The sequence below is a fragment of the Muscardinus avellanarius genome (genome assembly GCF_963383645.1).
Source record: "Muscardinus avellanarius genome assembly, chromosome: 9".
In the NCBI taxonomy this organism is placed as follows: domain Eukaryota; kingdom Metazoa; phylum Chordata; class Mammalia; order Rodentia; family Gliridae; genus Muscardinus; species Muscardinus avellanarius.
This window is the reverse complement of record NC_137795.1, coordinates 11,041,551-11,062,830: the sequence shown is the minus strand read 5'-3', so window position 1 is coordinate 11,062,830 and position 21,280 is coordinate 11,041,551. Positions and strand designations below refer to the sequence as shown.

The window sequence follows — 21,280 nt, the reverse complement described above, 5'->3', positions numbered from 1 at the left end:
TCTGCGCCGCTGGCTCGGAGCTTCGCGGGAAGACCCCTCTGCCTGGGCAGCGTCTCTCAGACAGTCTCCCGCGGAACCTCCGAGGCACTTACATTGCATATTTCTGTGTCCACTCTCTTGCTAGTCTGTTGTACCTGGAGGAAAAAAGCAGAGGGAGTGACGCTCCGCTGGAAAAGGTCAGGCCCTCGCGTGTGGGGCAGAGCGTGAGTGCCATGGGCGCTGCTGCTCCCGACGCCCATGCTGAGGGCTGAGTGGTGGCAGGACTGCCCTTGGCGCTCCAGCTGTGCAGGACTCAAACTCCAGAACCTGGCCGCTGGCAAGTGGCTCAGCAAAACCCTGAGCTGCCGCCTCCTGTGCCCTGGCCTCTGTGGCTGATCCCGTGGGGACACTGCCTCGCGTGGCTGTGGGAGGACTGGACAAGCCCACATGCACAGCGTGGGGCAGGCCTGCACCAGGGAGGGTTAGCCAGTGTGTGCATTTATCCTCATGACTCTAAGGAGACTTGATACCAAAAGGCTGTAAACTAGAGAGAGATGTATAGTCAGAGAACACTGAAAAAAACACTGATGTCTAGCTGGGCGTGGTGGCGCACGCTTGTAACCCAGCATCCAGGAGGCTGAGACCAGAGGATCCCGGTTCACGGACAGCCTCAGCTACTCAGTGAGGCCCTCTGCAACTTAGTGAGACCCTGTTTCAAAATAGAGAATAAAAAACAGGGCAGGGGGGATAGCTCAGAGGTTGAATGCCCCTGGGTTCCATCCCCAGACCTGGGAAAAAAAAAACTTATGTCTAAAATAGATCACAATTATTCCCCCATGCTGAGGATAGAACCCAGTACCTTACAAATGCTAGGCACTCTGCCACAGAGCTACATCAGTGGGCTCATAATAAATGGCAAATAAAAACAATTTAAACCGGGTATGGTGGCTCACGCTTGTAATCCCAGCATTCAGGAGGCTGAGACGGGAGATCGTGGTTCATGGACAGCCTCAGCTATTCACTGAGGCCCTCTGCAACTCAGTGAGACCCTGTTTCAAAACAAAGAATAAAAAATAGGGCTGATGTGTAGCATGTATCATGGAGGTAGAATGCCCCTGGGTTCCATCCCCAGTACCCCCCCACACACAAATCAAAAGGGCTAGAGGTGTATCTTGGAAGTAGAATGCCCCTGGGTTAAATCTCCAGTATAGAGGGAAAAAAAAGAAGAGCCAGCAGTACTCTGCCCAGCACCACTCACAGGGCCAGTGCTCCTGGCTCGGCCATATCTGGCCCCTTCACATGTGCGGTCAATGCTGGGAGAATAACTTGTACTGGCGCTACCAGTGACCGCGCACTAGCCAGAGGGCTCTGGCTCAGTGTGTGAGGCCGGGCCAGGCCTGGCCAGTGAGGCAGGATGCTACAGTACCAGATCTGGAATGAATGAAAAAAAATATATACATATATATATATTTATATATTGGTGGTACTAGGGTTCCTGGAAACCCTTCTACCTTGGGGCTACACTCCCAGACCTATTTTTAAACATTTTTAAAATTTAGAGACAGGGTCTCTTAAGCCAGTGCGGCTGGCTTTGAACCTGCGCTATCCTCCTGTCCCCGCCTCCCAAGCGCGGGGATTACAAGCGTGCACCACCAAGCCTGGCATGAATGAATATTTAAACAGAGGGCTGGTGGGCAGGGTCTGCTGGCAAGGCAGCCACACACAGCTGACTTCTGACCTCACCAGCCACCAGCCACAGGAGCCCACCTTGCCCGACTACAGCCTCACTCTGGGTGTGTCCAGGCAGATAAACCCTCATGTTATGCCATAAATTTAGAGTCTAGTCCAGAATTCTCCTGTAATATTCTTCTGAGTCCACTTGTGGCTGACTACTTGCTTGGCTGGCCTCAGGACGGGGCTTGGCAGCCATATTTCAGGGCTCAGTAGCCAGGAGGGTGGATGACTTTTATCCCCCTTCCCTCCTCAGAGTCAAAGGACGTGCTAGTGAGCGCCAGGAGGCCGAGCCACGCACGGCCTCGACTCGGGCAGGAAGACATCCACGGGAACCCGGGCGGCCACTGCACAAAGGCAGCCCCAAGAGGACGCGTACTTCTCTCTGTCAGCCTTGTAGGTGTGGGCTATTTCTGGCACCAGAGGGTCATCAGGGTTGGGGTCGCAGAGCAGGGAGCAGATGGACAAGAGAACTAGGAAGAAGAGAAAGGGTCAGTTAGCTGCAGCCACGAGGCTGCGGGCCACCCTTGGGTCTAGTGAACCTTCTTGAACCAGCACTTTCTGCTGACCAAATGGTTCTTTCCCCCAACACTCCAATCTAATGATTCTGCTCACACCATAAAAGTACTGGCTTTGCGTATACTGCAGCTGGAGGGAGGTCTCCCTGGACTTTCATGGTGCTCGGGGATACTCCCCTCCCTCCCCTGCCTGGCCTTGGCCCTCACTGAGGTCCCTGTGCTCAGGGCCTCTGACATCGCCCAGTCCCAAGGTGTGTGCCCACACCATGCATCTCTGGTGTTTGGTCCCAGGAAACTTATTTACTGGCAAGAAAACAGGAGTTCAGCTGGACGTGGTGGCGCACACTTGTAATCCCCGCACTTGGGAGGCAGAGACAGGGGGATCGTGCTGGTTCAAAGCCATCCTCCCTGGCTTAAGAGACCCTGTTTCCAAATAAAAATATAAAATAGGTCTGGGAGTGTAGCCCGGAGGTAGAAGGGTTTCCAGGAACCCCAGTACCGAAAAAGGAAAAAGAAAATAGGAGTTCAGAACATTCAAGTAACTTTCAAGGACACAAGCTTGGAACACGCAAGAATGGGGTAAAAACTGAACCAGAGTTGGGCGCAGTGTCTGTAATCCCAGTAATTGGGAGGCTGAGATAGGAGGATCACAGTTCATGGCCAGCCTCTGCCACCTTGTGAGGCCCTCTTCAACTTAGTGAGAACTGTTTCAAAATAAAAAATAAAATAGGGCTGGGGGTGTAGTGCAGAGGTAGAATGCCTCTGGATTCAACCCCCAGTGGCAACACAAAACAAAAACAACCCAAAACAACCACCAAACCTCTGAGCCAGGTCAGTGCCTGCAAAGCCCACATGCACCATGTTCCCTTGCTCTGTCTGGGATGTGCACCCTACGGTGCTCAGAGGCCTTGAACAAGGGAATCGCCCGCCAGGGATTGGTGATCTGCAGAAGCAGCTAGGAAGACTGTGCTCCTGATTTGCCTGGGCCCAGCAGACTAAGCAAGCTGCCTTCTGTGAGCCCCTCCGAGGCCAGCCAGCTCCCCACAGCTGAGCTAGCAGCACGCAGGCACGCTTTCTCACTGCCCAGCTGCTGAGTGGAGAGGCTGCACCAAGGGCTGTGGGCTCTCCCAAGCCACTCAGGCCTGCCCTTCCTTCCCTGCCACTCTCTCCTCGGCCTGACCTCCAGCCTAAGGCCACAGCAGCCCTGGGTCTGACGGCTCAGCCTCAGGCAGACCTGGAGGCGAGCAGAAAGCCAGGGCTGCCCCTTCTGCATCTCTCCTGGGGCTTGGATAGCGGATAAGGCTATCTATCTATCCCTTGAGGTTCAGCTCAGAGGGGAGCTCTCTCAGCAGGATGCTGGGCCTCCTCCTGGCCATGCCAGCCCAGTGGAGCCCGCGCTGCCCAGCAGGGTGTGCAGCATACGACGGAGTGGTGCTCTGTCCTCCGGATTCACTGTGCCCACTGCTGTGGGCCTTCTCCACCTTCAAAGCCTATCCTGTCGCTGCCCAGGCAACTGCACCCTCAGGGGCGGCCTCAGGATCCGCTCTCTGCCTATTTTGGTGATTTTTTTCATAATCCCTGGCAGGCATGAAGGCCATAGTGGTGCACACATATAATCCCAGTACTTGGGAGCAAGACAGGAGAATCGCAGGTTCAAGACCAGCCTCAACTTTTTTTTTTTTTTTGTACTACTGGGGATTCAACCCAGTTAAACACACGTGAGCAGGACTGGGAAACATGTGATCCTTCCCTACCTTTGGACACGGTCAGTGCCGGAGACCACTGGGACCGCAGGATGTCCAGGCAGATGCTGCCATTGCTGTTGATATTGGGGTGATAGATTTTGGTCGTGAAAGCGACCTGCAGAAGTCAGAAATCTCAAGTCAGACAAGCCACAAAGATGCCTGGAAAATAAACTAAGGCAAACCAAAGTAGGGACTACCGGGATGTGCCCTGTACCCGGCCCTACACAGTCCTGGGGGAGGTAGGTGCCCCCCCAGGAGAAGTCTCCTGACCCATTTCCTGCTGGATTCCCATTCTGAACACAAGAGGGGGGATCGACACCATCTTCCCCAAAGTAGTGCACTATAAGGAGTAGCAGGGAGGGAGGCAGGAAGAGCTCCGAAACCCAGAGGACTGTGAAAAAATAGGGATTCCAATTATGGATAGAAGGAAAGGAAGCTACACAGGAAACAGCCGACCAAATCTTCTTCTCACCCTTTGCTTCACTACTTATTTTGGTCTAGCTGGCTTGGGCAAAACTTGCAATTTCAGCCACCAGTGGTTCTGGCTAGAAACGGGCACAGGTGTGCTGCTGACGCATGACACGGCACTGAGAAGCCCAGGCTGCCAACTCTCTCCCTTGCTTTGTTTGTGGGTCTGGGGATTGAACCCAGGGCTTCCTGCACGCTACACAAGCTCTATCACTGAGCCACACCCAGCCCTCCTCCGCCACTTTTATTTCACCTGGTCTAAGATCCCCCTTCTCAGAATTTAGCCTTCAAAATGCCCTTGCACCTTTCAAATATGCAGACGCACTGCTTTAGCAACGGATAACGAAAACACCCAGATGTTTCCCAAAAGATCACTGGGGAAAGTAGGGTTACATATATAGGATTGTTCTCATTTTATTTTATTTTAGGTACTGGGGATTGAACCCAGGGGCATTCTATTTCCGAGTTATATCCCAGCCCTATTTTTTCTCTCTTTCTCTCTCTCTTTTTCTTTTTCTTTCTTTCTTTCCTTCTTTCTTTTTATTTTATTTTATTTTATTTTATTTTATTTTATTTTATTTTATTGTGGTACTAGGGAAGGAATCCAGGAGCTTTCTACCTCCAGGCCATGCTCCCAGACCTATTTTATATTTTATTTGGAAACAGGGTTTCATTAAGTTGCCGAGAGCCTCACTAAGTAGCTGAGGCTGGCTTCGAATCTACGAGATCCTCCTGTCTCAGCCTCCCAAGTACTGGGATTCTAAGTGTGCTCTACCACACCAAGCTCAGCCTTAATAATTTAGAGAGAGCCCCAGCAATTTAGTAAGGTCCTGTCTCAGAGTAAAAAATAAAATAGGGCTGGGGGGTGTGGACTGGAGGCAGAACACCCCTGGATTCAATCCCCAGTACCAAAAAGAAAGAAATGATGTATAGCTTTGGTTTAAAAAGATCAAACAGAGCTGGACATGGTGGTGCACATTTGTAATACCAACATTTGGGAGGCTGAGACAGGAGGATCCGGGTTCGCGGACAGCCTCAGCTACTTAGTGAGGCCCTTTTGCAACTCAGTGAGACCCTGTTTCAAAATAAGGAATAAAAAATAGGGTTGGGTGTAGCTCAGAGGTAGAATGCTCCTGGGTTCTATCCTAGTACTGCCAAAATAATAATAGTAATAATAATAGGTCTGGAGTTGCAGTTCTGAGGTAAGATGTCCCTAGGTTCAATCCCCAGTAACACGCACACGCACGCACGCGCGCACACACACACACACAAAATAAATAAATAAATAAATAAAAACAGAATAAAAAATAGGGCTGCAGGTGTAGTTTGGATGTAGAATGTCCTGGGTTCAATCCACAGTACTACCAAAAAAAATGTTGAGGCTGGTCTTGAACGATTCTCCTGTCTTGCTCCCAAGTACTGGGATTATCTATGTGCTCCACTATGCCCACCTAGAAAATTTTAGCCAAAACATATCAGGTTTATGTAGGTCCCCTGTGGGAGAATTTTTTTTAAAATTGAGGACTGAACCCAGGGGCATTCTTCCTCTGAGCTACAACTCAGCCCTACTTTATTTTTTATTTGGAAACAGTGTCTTACTAAGTTGTAGAAGGCCTTGCTAAGTTGCTGAGGCCCTCAGTGAACCTGAAATCCTCTCAGCCTCCCAATTAACTGGATTACACCACATCTTTCTTCCTGTGGAAGATTTTTTTTTTTTTTTTTTTTTTTTTTTTTTTTTTTTTTTTGCTAGCACTGGGGATTGAACCTAGGGGCATTCTGCCTCCAATCCACATTTTTTAATTTTTATTTTGAAACAAGGTCTCACTAGGGTGATGAGACTCTCAGTAGCTGCTGAGGCAATTCTTGAATCTTGCAATCCTCCTATTTTAGCCTCCCAAGTACCGGGATTACCAGCGTGCACCACCATGCCCAACTGTGGAAGATTTTATTTATTTATTTATTATTTATTTATTTATTTATTTAATTTGCAGTACCGGAGATGGAACCCAGGGGCATTCTACCTCCGAGTGGCACCTCCAGCTCTATTTTTAATTCTTTGTTTCGAAACAGGGTCTCACTGAGTTGCAAAGGGCCTCACTAAGTAGCTGAGACTGTCCACGAATCCAGATCCTCCTGTCTCAGCCTCCCGAGTGCTGGGATTACAAGCGTGCGCCACCACGCCTGGCTGTGTGGAAGATTTTAAAAGATGGGAAATACTCTTTCCCTGAGTATCACTCTCACCTCTCAGTTCACATCTTTTCTAGTTAATTTCAACTCAGCTGGGTGTGGTGGTACATGCCTGTGATGATCCCAGGATCCCAGGATTTGGGAGGCTGAGACAGGAGGATCACAGGCTTGAAGCCACTGCTCAGCAACTTAGTGAGAAAACCGGCTTGGGAGTGCAGACTGCAGGCCATGGATTCATTCCCTAGTACCACAAAAAAAGAAAAGTAACTCACAGTGCTTACTTCTCAGTCTCTTAATAATAGCTGCTGCTTCTACTCTGTCCCTAGGCAAATAGGGAGAGAGTAAAAATACCCAACAGACATACAGGACTACCTCCTCATCTGTTTGTTTACTTTCTAGTATGGGGGCCTGAATCTGGCATCCGCTACAGTCCTCTTACACCAGACTTTCCTGGAACAAGAACATTCTAAACCACGTATGGTGGCACCTGCTTGTAACCCCAGCATTCGGGAGGCTGAGTCAGAAGGATCGTGGTTTGCAGCCAGCCTCAGATACTTAGCAAGGCCCTCCGCAACTCAGTGAGACCCTGTTTCAAAATAAAGAATAAAAAATAGGGCCGGGGGTATAGCTCAGAGGTAGAATGCCCCTGGGTTCCATCCCCAGTACCAAAAAAAAAAAAAAAAAAAAAAAAAAAAAGAACATCCTTAAAAAGAACATCCTTAAAACTGTAACTGCAGCCAAAAGCCTGTTTAGCACACTGCCCCTTTCTTAAGTGGGGATTGATCCCGAAGGCCCTGAGTTCAAAGTCATGGGGGCTGTAACCATGGAGTTGGAATGACAGGCCTGCAGAGAAGCCCACACACAGCTTTCTTTACTGTGACTTGAAAAGGGCCCTTCATCACAAGTTGTCCTCTGCCCACACATCAGGGGGTTGGAGGGAGCCTCACCTTTGGGGGCTTAAAAGGGTAATCCGTGGGGAAGTGGATGGTCAGGAAGAAGACGCCTCCTTGGTAAGGACTGTCACTCTGGAAGGATGAGACACAGGAAGAAGTCGGTACTGGTGCTAACATAAAGTACAAGAAGCAGAACTGAAGCTGAGTCTCAGGAGGCTACTTACCGGGCCCATGATAGTGGCCTGCCAGTGGAACACTGCAAGACAGAGAGAGACGGGTAAGAGACCCCAGTATGCATGCCTGCTTCACTGGGGAGGTGTCGCTGACTTCAGAGCACTGTCTCTACGAGATCCCTCTTTTTTTTTTTTTTTTTTTTGCGGTACTAGGGATTGAACCCAGGGGCATTCTACCTCTGACCTACACCCCCAGCCCAATTTTTTAATTCTTTATTTTGAAACACAGTCTCACTAAGTTGCAGAGGGCCTCACTAAGGAGCTGAGGCTGGTTATGGATCTGGATCTTCCTGTCTGTCTCAGCCTCCCAAGTACTGGGATTACAAGCATGAGCCACCATGCCTGGATTGATTGATTTATTTATTTTTTGGTGGTACTGGGGGTAGAACCCAGAGGCTTTCTACCTCCAGGCTATACTCCCAGACCTATTTTATATTTTATTTGGAAATAGGGTCTCACTAAGTTGCTGAGAGCCTCGCTAAGTAGCTGAGGCTGGCTTCAAACCTGTGCGACCCTCCTGTCTCAGCTTCCCAAGGGTGAGGATCACAAGCGTGCGCCACCACACCCGGCGTGCCTGGAATTTTTTTTTTTTTATGATACTAGAGGTTGAGCCCAGGGGCAACTATCTCTGAGCTATGAGCCCATCCCCCACCATATTTTTTTTTTCAAAACAGGGTCTCGCTAGGTTGCTGAGAGCCTCAGTACATTGCTGAGTCTGCTCCTGATCTCAGCCTCTCGAGCACTGGGACCTCAGGCCCACCACACCCAGCTACACTGCCTCACCTCTGACACCAACTGCACCTTTGGGATTTCCAAAGCCATTCTCAGGTTTATTTCACCAGCGCTCCCGAGCACTGAGAGCTCTGCTCCTGGTTGCAGTTTATCACAGGGGAGTTAAGCAGACTGACATCAGGAAGGGTCTGCATGAGGGCTTCTGCTGTTCTCAGCTCATGAGGCAGGGTGTGTTACTCTCTCGGCACTGATGTGAGATAGTGGGTGTGGTGGGCACGCTTGTAATCCCAGTGCTTGGGAGGCTGAGACAGGAGGATCCGGATTCACAGCCAGCCTCTGCAACTTAGTGAGACCCGGTTCCAAAATAAAGCATAAAAAAATGGAGCCAGGAGAATACTTAGTGAGGCCCTTTGCAACTCAATGAGACCCTATTTCAAAATAAAGAATAAAAAATAGGGCTGGGCATAGCTCGGAGGCAGAATGCCCCTGGGTTTAATCCCCAGTACTGCAAAAAAAAAAAAAAAAAAAAAAAACGGGGCTGGGGGGGATAGCTCAGAGGGCCCTAGCACCATCGCGTGCGCGCGCGCGCACACACACACACACCACATACACAGATAATGCCAATCAGCGATGCCCACCTAAGCTACAGTTCTCAGAGTTTTTGTTTGTTTTTGGTTCAATTTTTGATTGAACCGAGGGGCATTCTACCTCTGAGCTACACTCCCAGCCCTATTTTTTATTCTTTATTTTGAAACAGGGTCTTACTGAGTTGCAAAGGGCCTCACTAAGTAGCTGAGGCTGTCAGCCTCACAAATGCTGGGATTACAAGTGTGTGCCACCATACCCAGCTATTCATTTTTATTTTTATTTTGAAACAGGGTCTCGTTAGATTGGTGAGTCTCCCTACTTACTGAGGCTGTCCTCAAACCTGCGGTCCTCCCATTTCCCAAGTACTGGGATTCCAGGTGTACACCACCATGCCCGGAGTTTAATTTGGGACTCTAAGCTGGGTGTGGTGACGCACACTTGTAATCTCCGCTCTTGGGAGGTTGAGACAGGAAGATTGCGCAGGTTTGAAGCCAGCCTTAGCTACTTAGTGAGACCCTGTTTCCATATAAAAAACATAAAATAGGTCGAGGAGTGTAGCCCAGAGGTAGAAGGCCCCTGAGGTTCATCCCTAGTACCACAAAAAATAAATATAAAATAAAATAAATGAACATGTGATTGATTAAATGAATGCCATAGAGATGAGCTCAGTCTCCAGCCTCCAGCCCCTCCAAGCATGGGCCAAAGCCCCCACTTTAACCACACGATGGGTCTACCTGGCATGGCCAGTCCTCATCCTAAAACACATTGTTAGTGTGGGTCAAGTCTCCTGGTAAACAAGACACTCCTTTTACTTATTTTTATATTATTAATAATAATAATAATAATTATTATTATTATTATTATTATTTACGGGTCTGGGGCTGGAACCCAGAGGCATTTGACCTCTAAGCTACAACCCCTGCCCAATTTTTTATTCTTTATTTTGAAACCGGGTCTCACTGAGTTGCAGAGGGCCTCACTAAGTAGCTGAGGCTGCCTGCGAACCGCGATCCTCCAGTCTCAGCCTCCCGAATGCTGGGATTACAAACGTGTGCCACCACGCCCGGCCCAAGACACTCCTTTTAGAAGTGACATCTTAAGAGATCCCCTCCCAGAGGCTGAGGATGGAGGCCAGACATTCTAGGGGAAAGACATTCTGTACTTGGGAGGCTGAGGTAGGAGGCCTCCAGGTTTAAGGCCAACTTCAGCAACAGTGAGACCTGTATCAAAATAAAAAAAATAAAAAGGGATGGGAGTGTAGCTTGGAGGTAGAATGCCCCTGGGTTGAATCATAATCCCAAAAACAAAGAAAGAAAGAAAGAAAGAAAGAAAGAAAGAAAGAAAGAAAGAAAGAAAGAAAGAAAGAAAGAAAAGCAGCTGTCTCTAGACCGCCAGTGCTGAATTCCAACCGGCTCAGCCTTCCCGTGACCCTGATTTATCATACCATCTTCAGTGACGGGGTGTGGGGGGTACACTCTGGAGAGCTGGGGTGTATGCAAGGGCAACACTGGCTGGCAGAGCTGACGGGAGCCAGGGAAGAGCAGGTGCCGGGAGGCCCCGGAGCTGCTGCCCAGGTCTCGTGCTCACACACAATTGAGCCACTCCCGCTTGGCTTCAAAAATGTGACTTACACCCCTACAGAAAGCCTTCAGCCTCCACCTTCAGTAGCTCCTCCCAGAGCATGCAGGCACACATGAGACCCCATGCCTCAGAGTTTTCCTTTATTAAATGATCATGACCTAGGCATGATGGTGTGCGCTTGTAATCCCAGTGCTTGGGAGGCTGAGACAGGAGGATCGCAGGTTTGCAGACAGCCTCAGCTACTTAGTGAGATCCTCTGTAACTTAGTGAGACCCCATTTCAAAATAAATAATAAAAGATAGGGCTGGAGTGTAACTTGGAGATAGAATGCCTCTGAGTTCCATCACCAATACCAAAAATAAATAAATAAATAAATAAACAAACAAACATAGCTAGGCATGGTGGCACTCTCTTGTAATTCCAGCACTTGGCAGGCTGATATAAGAGGAATGCAGGTTCATGGCCAGCCTCAGCAACTTAGTGAGGCTCTCAACAACTTAGTGAAACCCTGTTTCCAAATAAAATATAAAATAGGGCTCGGGACATAGCTTTGAGGTAAAAGGTCCCTAGGTCCAATCCCCAGTAGCATAAAAATCATAAAATAACATAAAATATGACACATATAAATGTTGTGTATGTATGTGGTACTGAGGATTGAATCCAGGGGCATTCTACCTCTGAACTATACCCACAGCTCTATTTTCAATTTTTTTTTTGTACTAGGGGTTGAACCCAGGGGCATTCAACCTCCAAGTATACCCCCAGCCCTATTTTTTATTCTTTATTTTGAAACAAGGTCTCACTAAGTTACGGAGGGCATCACTAAGTAGCTGAGGCTGGCCGTGAACTGTGATCCTCCCATCTCAGCCTCCTAAGTACTGGGATTACAAGCATGTGCCACTACACCCCACTTATTTTCTAATTTGTTCTGAAACAGGGTCTCACTAGGTTTCTGAGAGTCTAACAACTTACTGCGGCTGTCCTTGAATCTACGATCCTCCTGTCTCAGCCTCCCAAGTACTGGATTACAGGCCTGTGCCATCATGTCTGGCTCTCCACTTATACAATTTTAAGTGTACAACCTAGTGGCAACCTATAAATTCGCAATGCTGGACAACCATCACTCCTATCCTTTTCCATTTTTAATATTCTGTGCTACTAGGGACCAAACCTGGGCACTTCTAAAGCTTTCCCATCACCCCAAACAGAAATTGTGTGGTTGGGAAACAATCGCTCCACAGACCCTCATCCCCTCAGCCTCTGGTAACCCCTCATCTACTTTCTGCCTGAGAATCTGCCTTGTCTAGATATTAGTGCAAGCAGTACTCTCTGAGAAGTGCCATTTTCTTTCTGGCTTGTTTCGCTTCGCATGTTTGCAAGCTCACCCATGTTGGGATGTGTGTCAAGACCATGTTCTGTGAACCCCGCCTGCTGCAGGTGGACACCTGCTCGTGGCCACCTTCTGACTACTGACAATGGCGGTGAACACACACGTCTTGAGTCCACAGAACTCCGCGCTCCCTCCACAGGACCTTCCCCAGCCGCAGCTCACCACAGAGGGCCCTCCCGGAAGAAGAGGCGGGCCTCTCAGCCGGCTGGCTGCAAGGGGCAGCAGAGGGCTGCCAGGCTGCTGCTTCCTCCAGCCCATCTCCCCAGCAGCTGCCCTTGGGGACTGCGGAGCGGAGACAAGCAGAGGCCCTGCCCTCCCCTCGGCCCCAGCAGGCCCTTCTGCTCCCAGGCACAGTCCTCCTCCACAGGTGTGTAGCAGCGTTTGCCCAAGGTGGGCTCACAGAGGCTCGCCAGAAGCCAATGTGACGACAAGCTGGCTTTCTCGTGACTCACGGAGGGAGGAGGGACCCTGGCGGCACAGGTTCCCTTCTGGGTGAGACCCAGTGGTCTCGCTGAGGTGAAGGCACCACCTCCAGTGAAGCAGCCATTGCTGAGCAAACCAGAGGAGAGCGACTGCTGCTCAGCTCCTGGCGTGAGTCAGTTTGACACTGCACTTTGAAACAGTTGCTGTTTCACTAAGTTGCTGAGGCTGGTCTTGAACCTACGATCCTCCTGTCTCAAGTCTCCCAAGTACTGGGATTACGGGTATGTGACATCATACCCAGTAAATATGGAGGGTTTAATGCAAGGCTCCTGCAATCTGGAGCCCTAGAAACTACTTACAGTCATCACCCACAGGTCCTGCAGAGCACTGGGCAGGAGGGTCCCTCTGCAAATCGGTCAGTTCCTAGAACAGAAGACAGTGGGTTGGGCTGGCGTACGCCTGGAAGTCTCTTCTCGTCCCAGTCCTCCTGGCCACAGCGGGCTCTCCTGGTGGGGGCCTCAGGAGGGGTGGGGACGAGGCCTGCCCAGGTCTATTCTCAGCTGCGAAGATGCCAGAGAAGTAGAGAGTATCATTTCCATTCTATAAATCCACGACCCAGTGTAAAGAGGTGATGTTATCTAACTGCGGTCACAAACTGGACAAGGGGAGGACAAGGGGTCAGTCAGTGTAGACACAAGTCACCGGCAGGTCTAGCCCCCACCAGCTTAGGTACAGGACACCCTCTCCTAGGAATTTAGAATGAAAGGAGGCACAAGAGCCGGGCGGGGCCGTGCACGCTTGTCATCCCACTACTTGGAGGCTGAGACAGGAGGATCGCAGGTTCCTGGCCAGCCTCAGCTACTGAGTGAGGCCCTCCACAACTCAGTGAGACCCTACTTCAAAATAAAGATAAAAACATAGGGCCAGGAATATAGTCTAGAGGTAGAATGCCCCTGGGTTCAATCCCCAGTACTGAAAAAAAACAAAGAGCCCTAAGAAGCCAGGTGTGGTGGTGCATGTTGGAAAGCCCAGCTGTTTGGGAGGCTGAGGCAGGAGGATTGCAAGTCCCAGGCCAGCCTGGGCAACTTAGTGAGTCGCTACCACAAAATAAAAGGGGCTGGGGAGCCAGGTGTGGTGGGCACGCTTCTGATCCCAACACTCGGGATGCTGGGACTGGAGGATCACGGTTTGTGGACAGCCTCAGCTACTTAGTGAGGTCTTCTGCAACTCAGTGAGACCCTGTTTCAAAACAAAGAATAAAAAATAAGGCTGGGGATGGGCGTGGTGGCACACGCTTATAATCCTAGCATTTGGGAGGCTGGGACAGGAGGATCTGGGTTCGCGGCCAGTGTCAGGTACTTAGTGAGGCCATTTGCAACTCAGGAAGAACCTGTTTCAAATTAAAGAATAAAAAGCTGGGCATGGTGGCACACACTTGTAATCCCAGCATTCAGTAGGCTGAGACCGGAGGATCGTGGTTCACAGACAGCCTCAGCTAACTTAGGCCCTCTGCAACTTAATGAGACCCTGTTTCAAAATAAAGAATAAAAAATACGGCAGGGGTATAGCTCAGAGGTCAAATGCCCCCAGGTTCCATCCCCAGTACTGCAAAAAAAAAAAAAAAAAAAAAAGAAAAGAAAAAAAGAAAAAAGAAAAGAGAGAGAATAAAAAATAGGGCTAGGGGTGTAGCTCGGAGGTAAAATGTCCCTGGGTTCCATCCCCAGTACTGTAAACAACAACAAAAAAAGAGAACCCCTGGAGAAAGGGTTGGGGCCGGGTGCTAGCTCTCAGCTAATGGACTAATATATGGAAACACTGGCCCATTGGAAGTGCGCAGTTAAGGCCAGGGCTGTGGCATTTCAGTCTCTGCTCTGTCCCCGTCCCATCCCGTCCCAAAGGCTTTCCCACCACCCGTGTTTGGCCAGTGCCAGGACCCCAAACGTGGAGCGTGTGGGCATGCCAGCCAAAATCTATTCCTGGCACCTGACGCAACAGTGGGGTGAGGAATGTCACGGCAACCAGACTCCCTCCTGGGGTGCCGCCTCGGCCCGAATCCCTGTAAATGGCCCTGGTCCAGCGCGAGCTGCAAGGCCCAGGCTGTGGGCAGTGACTCTCATACTTCAGTTCCCAAGTGTGAGAGTATTTCCTAACACTCCTCTCAGCTCCAGGTTTCTGATTCCAGAGAACTTGGGGTTCTACAGAGACGCCAAAAGTGAGACGGGAGGTACAGTGATGGAGCAGCTTGTTGCAGGTAAGCTCAAGGCCCACGTCTGCCCGACGACCCTCGTTCCTGCCCTAACACTGTCTCAGCCACAAACACCCTCCTGCACCGCTGGCTGGCATGCTTTGTCATTCTAGCCACACCCCCACCCTGACCTCACTGCACTTGAATCATGATCATATGTGTGTGTGTGTGTGTGTGTGTGTGTGTGTGTGTGGTACTGGGGATGAACCCTCCAGGCTATACTCCCAGATCTATTTTTTTTTGAAGATTTAAAGAAGTTTATTAGAAAGATAGAAATACAGAAAATAGAAATACAGCTCCATACCAGACTGGCATGGAGGGGTGACTAGAATGAACACACCCCTCCCAGATCTATTTAATACTTTATTTGGAAACAAGGTCTCACTAAATTGCTGAGAGCCTCACTCAGTGGCTGAGGCTGGCTTTGAACCTGTGTGATCCTCCTGTCTCAGCTTCCCAAGCGCTGGGATTATAAGTATGCGCCACCATGCCCAGCTAATTATTATATTTTATAACATTGGGAATTGAACTCAGGGGTTCTACCTCTGATCGACACGCCAGCCCTATTTTATTTTATCCTACTGTGGTACGGGGTATTGGATCCAGAGGCATTCTATCTCTGAGCTATATCCCCAGTCCTTTTATTAGTTTTGTTTTGAAATGGGGTCTCCCTAGGTTGCACATGCTTGTAATTCCAGCATTTGGGAGGCTGAGTCAGGAGGAGGATCTTGGTTCAAGGATAGCTTCAGCTATTTAGTGAGGCCCTTTGCAATTTAGTGAGACCCTGTTTCAAAAGAAATAAAAAAAATAGGGTTGGGGATGTAGCTTAGAGGTAGAATGCCCCTGGGTCCCATCCCCAGTACCTCAAAACAAAACAAAACAAAACAAAAATTATGGTTATGAATACTATTCCACAATAAGGAAAAACGCTTACATTTTATGCTCTGTGCAAACATGGGAGCAAATAGTGTGTGTGTGTGTGTGTGTGTGTGTGTGTGTGTGTGTTCTTAATGTATAAGGAAAAGACAAAAACTATTAACAAATGGTAAAGGGACAGAACTGGAAATACTTTTTCTCCTCTGTGCATTTTCCAAATTCTGGTGTAATGCACTCAAGTCCTTCCTCCTAGGTAAAATCCCGTTATTCCAGTAGCCCCACGCCCCGCCCAGAGCCTGGGGAAAGCACTTTCCCTTTTCTCCACTTCAGGGTTCCTCCTCCTCCTCCTCCTCCCTAAAATCCGTCCTCCGGGAACCAGCTTTGCTCCCTCGCAATCCCAGCGCCTCGGCCCAGGGGGCGGGGCGAGCAGTGGCCCCGCCCACCGGCCGGCCCCGCCCCGCGCACGCGCCCGTCCCTTTTAAGGCTGCGGCGGCGGCGGTTCCGCCTCCCTCCTGGACAGGTGTCTGCGCGCCCCGCTGCGCCCGGGTTTCGGGTCTCCTCGCAGCCGCGGCGTCCCACCCCTGCCCCGACGCGCCATTCTCCCTAGGCGAAGGGTGGGGCGGAAGGGCCCCTTACCTTCTGGATTCGCTTCAGCGCCATCTCCCCCGCGGCTGGACCCGGCGGCCCGGCGGGGCTGCCTGAGGCGGCCCGCTGCCGGCTCGGCCGCCGCGCTGCACGCCGGGAGCCGGGTGGGCGCGTGCGTGCCGCGGGGCACTGTGGGCGGCCGGCGCGCGCGGCCGCGGGTCCCCGTCGCCCGCCACTTGCGGCGGTGCGGCCTCGGCGGCTCCGGCCGCGTCGGCGAGGGCCTGGGTACTCCCGCTCCCTCCTGCCCAGGTGTCATTAGCTCCCTGCACCCCGTGAGTATGCGTTCGCGTTTATACGTTGTGGTCCGAGGGCTTGCAGCCGCGTCCGCGTGCAGGAGCGTACCAAGCACAGCACCACCCTGAGCAGGCCCGGAGAGGGGCGTCTTCAGCAGCACACTTGGTCGTCGTGATGCACTGCCGGGTTGAGAACCACGGCTGGACTTATGTATTCCAGACTTAGTTCTCTGTGTCCTCCCCCTTTTCCCAAGACCCGGGAGGTGTCTAAGGCCAAAGACTTAAATCGTGGTCAGGAATTCATTAAATGTGTCAGAAAATCAGCTTAATGAATTGCAACCGATATTAGGAGAAACGAACTAAAATACAACAAAATACACACTCTGTGTATCTCAAGTACTAAAGGCAAGGATTATGAAAGTTCTGTTGATGTGTGACTGTGTGTTTGTGTAGATTTTTTTTCTCCAGATGGAGACTACGCTTCTGAGTATGCATAAGGATGCTAATGACAATTACTAGAGGATCAAAGATGTGATCTGGGATGGTCTCTAGCCAGCCCAGACGGATGGTCGGTCATCTGTGTGCACGTTCTCAGTCGGGATTCAAAACATTGCAAGCTGGGCTGGTGGCACACGCTTGTAATCCAAGCATTTGGGAGGCTGAGACAGGAGGATTGTGGTTCGAGGACAGCCTCGCTACTTAGTGAGACCCTTTGCAACTCAGTGAGACACTGTTTCAGAAATAAACCGGGCATGCCGGGCGTGGTGGCGCATGCTTGTAATCCCCGCTCTTGGGAGGCTGAGACAGGAGGATCGCTGCAGACCCTGTTTCCAAATAAAATATAAAATAGGTCTGGGAGTGTAGCCCAGAGGTAGAGGGCCCCTGGGTTTCATCCCCAGTACCACCAAAAAAAAAAAAAAAAAAAAAAAAAAGAAGCCGGGCATGGTGGCACACGCTTGTAATCCCAGCATTTGGGAGGCTGAGACCGGAGGATCGCAGTTCGGGACAGCCTCAGCTACTTAGGCTCTTCGGAACTCAGTGAGACCCCGTTTCAAAATAAAAAATTGAGCAGGGGGGTGTAGCTTGGAGGTCAAATGTCTCTGGGTTCCATCACCAGACCTGCTAAATAAAAAACAAAAAAATCAGACTGGGGGTGTAGCTTGGAGGTAGAATGCCCTAGTACTGGAAAAAAAAAAAAAAAAAAAGAAAGAAAGAAGGAAAGAAAGAATTAGAAAGAATTGCACAGCTGGGTGTGGTGGCACACACTTGTAATGCCAGCAATTCAGGAGGCTGGGACCGTTAGTGATAGCCTCAGCTACTTAGTGGGGTCCTCCACAACTTAGTGAGACCCTGTTTCAAAATAAAGAATAAAAAACAGGACAGGAGGTGTAGCTTGGAGATTAAATGCCCCTGGGTTCCATCCCCAGACCTGCAAAAAAAAAAAAAAAAAAAAAAAAAAAAAGAATTGCAGACTTTTTCTTTTCTTTTTTTCAGAACTGGGCTTGAACTCAGGGGCATTCTACCTCCGAGCTGCACCCTCAGCCTTATTTTCTATTTTTTGTTTTGAAACAGGGTCTCACTAAGTTGTGGAGGGCCTTACTGACTGAAGCTGGCTGTGAACCTGCAATCCTCCTGTCTCAGCCTCCCAGGTACTGGAATTACAAGAGTGTGCCATCACAACAAGAATTGCAGACATTTTGATGGTTTCCCAGCCAGGTCCTTGGCTTCTATCCTTTTATTTCCTCCAAACTCTGTTCTGCACAACTCCAGGAACCATTCTCTAACATGCAAATTTTGTTAAAGCACATCCTTTTCTAGATCCATCTCTCTCTCTCTCTCTCTCTCTCTCTCTCTCTCTCTCTCTCTCTCTCTCTCTCGGTGGTACTGGAGGTGGAACCCAGGGGCTTTTCTACCTCCAGGCTATACTCCCAGACCTATTTTATACTTTATTTGGAAACAGGGCCTCACTAAGTTGCTGAGAGCCTCACTAAGTAGCTGAGGCTGGCCTCAAACCTGTGTGATCCTCCTGTCTCAGCCTCCCAAGCGCAGGGATTACAGGTTATCCAGTGCCCTTTAGAATCTGGTATCAGAGTTGGGCTTGGTGGCACACGCAGACGGGAGGATCACACAAATTCAAAGCCAGCCTCAGCTACTTAGCGAGGCTCTCAGCAACTTAGTGAGACCCTGTTTCCAAATAAAGTATAAAATAGGTCTGGGAGTATAGCCTGGAGGTAGAAAAAGAAAAAGTCCCTGGGTTCTACCCCAGTACCATAAAAAACAAACAAACAAACAAACAAACACCTTCCTGAGCCAGGCATGATAGCCAGCATTTGGAAGGCTGAGACAGGAGGATTAAGGTTTGCAGATAGCCTCAGCTACTTAGGCCCTTTGCAATTCAGTGAGAGTCTGTTTCAAAATAAAGACTAAAAAATAGGGTTGAGGGTGTAACTTGGAGGTAGAATGGCCCTGAGTTCTATCTCCAGGACTGCAAAACAAAACAAAAAAACTTTCTTGGCTGCCAAGAAGCTTGTAATCCCCTTGTAGGCTGAGACAGGAGGATTTCCGTTTTGCCACCAGCCTCAGCAATTTAGGCCTTCTGCAAGTTAGCAAAACTCTGTTTTGCCCTGTTTCAAATTAAAGGAAGCGGGGTATGGTAGCACATGCCTGTAATCCCAGTACTTAGGAGACTGAGCCAGGAAGAGGATTGCAGGTTTGAGGGCAGCCTCAGCAATGTAGGGATTACTTGCCACAACTTACTGAGACCCTTTCAAAAATGAAAAGTGCTGGGGATGTGGCTCTGAGATAGAACACCTCTGGGTCAAATCCCCAGTACCACAACAAATAAATAAATAAATAAATAAATAAATAAATAAATAAATAAAGAAAGAAAGAAAGTAAGTAAGTTAGTTGTATCTTAGAGGTAGAATGCCCCTGGATTCAATTCCCAGTACCCTCCCCCCAAAAAAAGGGTAAAGGACCTTTCAAGGCCTGCTTAAACATTATACTCTGACTGTCCCAGGAAAAGTATCTTTCCTTGGTGTCCCATTTTGTGTGTGTGTGTGTGTGTGTGTGTGTGTGTGTGTGTGTGTAATTGAGGATTAAACCCAGGGGCATTTTTCTACCTCCCAACTATACCCCGAAGCCCTGAGGACCTCACTAAGTTACTGAGGCTGGCTTTGAACCTGTGATGCTCCTGTCTCAGCCTCCCAAGTACTGGGATTATAGGAAGGCACCACTCTGCCTGGCTAAGTTAACTTTTTTGTGTGTGTGGTCCTGGGGATGGAACCCAGGGGCATTCTACCTCCCAGCTACACCCCCAGCCCTATTTTTTATTCTTTATTTTGAAACAGGATCTCACTGAGTTACAGAGGCCTCACTGAGTAGCTGAGGCTGTCCACAAACTGAGTCTCCTGTCTCAGCCTCCCATATGCTGGGATTACAAGCGTGCGCCACCACACCCGACTCTAAATTTACTATTTTTAAGTCCTTTATTGTAGCTGGGAGTAGTGGCCCACATTTGTCATCCCAGTACTTCTGCCTATAATCCCAGTATTTCCAAAACTGAGGAAGATTGTAGGTTCCAGAACAGCCAGGAGGCTTACCAAACCTTACGTGACACTTGTCAGTAACCACCCATGTGTTGATAACATTAAGTCCATCAGACTCAGGAAGAACTTTATGATCCAAGGGTTGGTTATCAACTGCAACAGCATACGGCTGTTCTGAATCATATGCTGGCATGTCCCAACAAGTTGCTTGTGAGATTTTGAAATTGTTTTATGTCCCATGCTCTATATACTAAGGATCGAGCCCAGGGGCATTCTACCTCTGAGCTATATCCCCAGTCCTTTTTATTTTGAAACAGGATATTACTTAAATTTTCTTATGCTGGCCTTGAACCTGTGATTTTCCTACCTCAGCCTCCCAGTTACTGGGATGACTGGTATGGGACACTGTGCTGGGCTCAATTTCCCCTTTTATAAGCATACGATTTGGGGTCAAGGTAACTCCATGGTAAAACACCTGCCTCATATGCAAAAAACCTGGGATTATCCCCAGTGCAAGCAAACAAAAGTATATAGTCATATTGAGTTAGGGCCCATGACTAACTAACCTAATGACTGCATATTAACTGACCATCTCTAGAAAGACTTGGTTTCCAAGTAAGGTCATATTTATAGATACTGGGAATTAATCAACACCTTTTTTGGGGATACAGTTCAACACCTAACAATGGAAAAGGGTCAAGGAGTGTAGTTCAGTTGTAGAGGGCTTGCCTAGCATACCCAAGGCTCTGGGTTTGATCCTCAGCATCAAAACAAACCCCCCCCCCCCAAATTCAAACAAAACCTAAAAAAAAAAACCCTCACAACAAAGCAATTATGAATCTTGAAAACACTAGACTAAGCCTCACCAATTCTTTTGCTCACAACATTTATTTTTCTTTTTCTCTTTTTCTTTTTTTGCAGTACCGGAGACGGAACCCAGGGGCATTTTACCTCCAAGCTATACCTCCAGCCCTATTTTTATTCTTTTTTTTTTTTTTTTTTTTTTGGTGGTACTGGGGTTCCTGGAAGCCCTTCTACCTCCGGGCTACACTCCCAGACCTATTTTTTACATTTTCATTTTGGAAACAGGGTCTCCTAAGCCAGCGCGCGCGGCTGGCTTTGAACCTGCGCGATCCTCCTGTCTCTGCCTCCCAAGCGCGGGGATTACAAGCGTGCGCCACCACGCCCGGCTTATTCTTTATTTTGAAACAGGGTCTCACTGAGTTGCAAAGGGCCTACGTAGCTGAGGCTGTCCATGAAACATG

The 21,280-nt window shown here is 49.3% G+C and overlaps 2 protein-coding genes across 4 annotated transcripts in view; one reads left to right on the top strand and one right to left on the bottom strand.

Moving 5' to 3' along the window:
* Positions 1–38: 38 nt before the first annotated feature.
* Positions 39–16,249, bottom strand: UBE2D4 (ubiquitin conjugating enzyme E2 D4; the record flags this gene model as incomplete). Of its 3 annotated transcripts, XM_080700853.1 has the most annotated exons (7): positions 39–134; positions 2,090–2,183; positions 3,983–4,088; positions 7,576–7,653; positions 7,746–7,777; positions 12,828–12,891; positions 16,226–16,249. In XM_080700853.1, 7 exons carry the CDS (start codon positions 16,247–16,249, stop codon positions 89–91), a joined length of 444 nt encoding a protein of 147 aa, XP_080556979.1. In that variant the 3' UTR covers positions 39–88. The 3 variants fall into 3 exon arrangements, with proteins under 3 accessions (XP_080556979.1, XP_080556980.1, XP_080556978.1); XM_080700854.1 differs by lacking the exon at positions 7,576–7,653; XM_080700852.1 differs by lacking the exon at positions 7,746–7,777 and having other exon boundaries at positions 7,576–7,685.
* A 20-nt stretch (positions 16,250–16,269) lies between these two features.
* URGCP (upregulator of cell proliferation) overlaps positions 16,270–21,280 on the top strand; it is a gene marked incomplete at its 3' end in the record, with an annotated part of 46,324 nt that continues 41,313 nt past the window's right edge. The window contains exon 1 of the mRNA XM_080700851.1: positions 16,270–16,346. The remainder of the gene's footprint in view (positions 16,347–21,280) is intronic.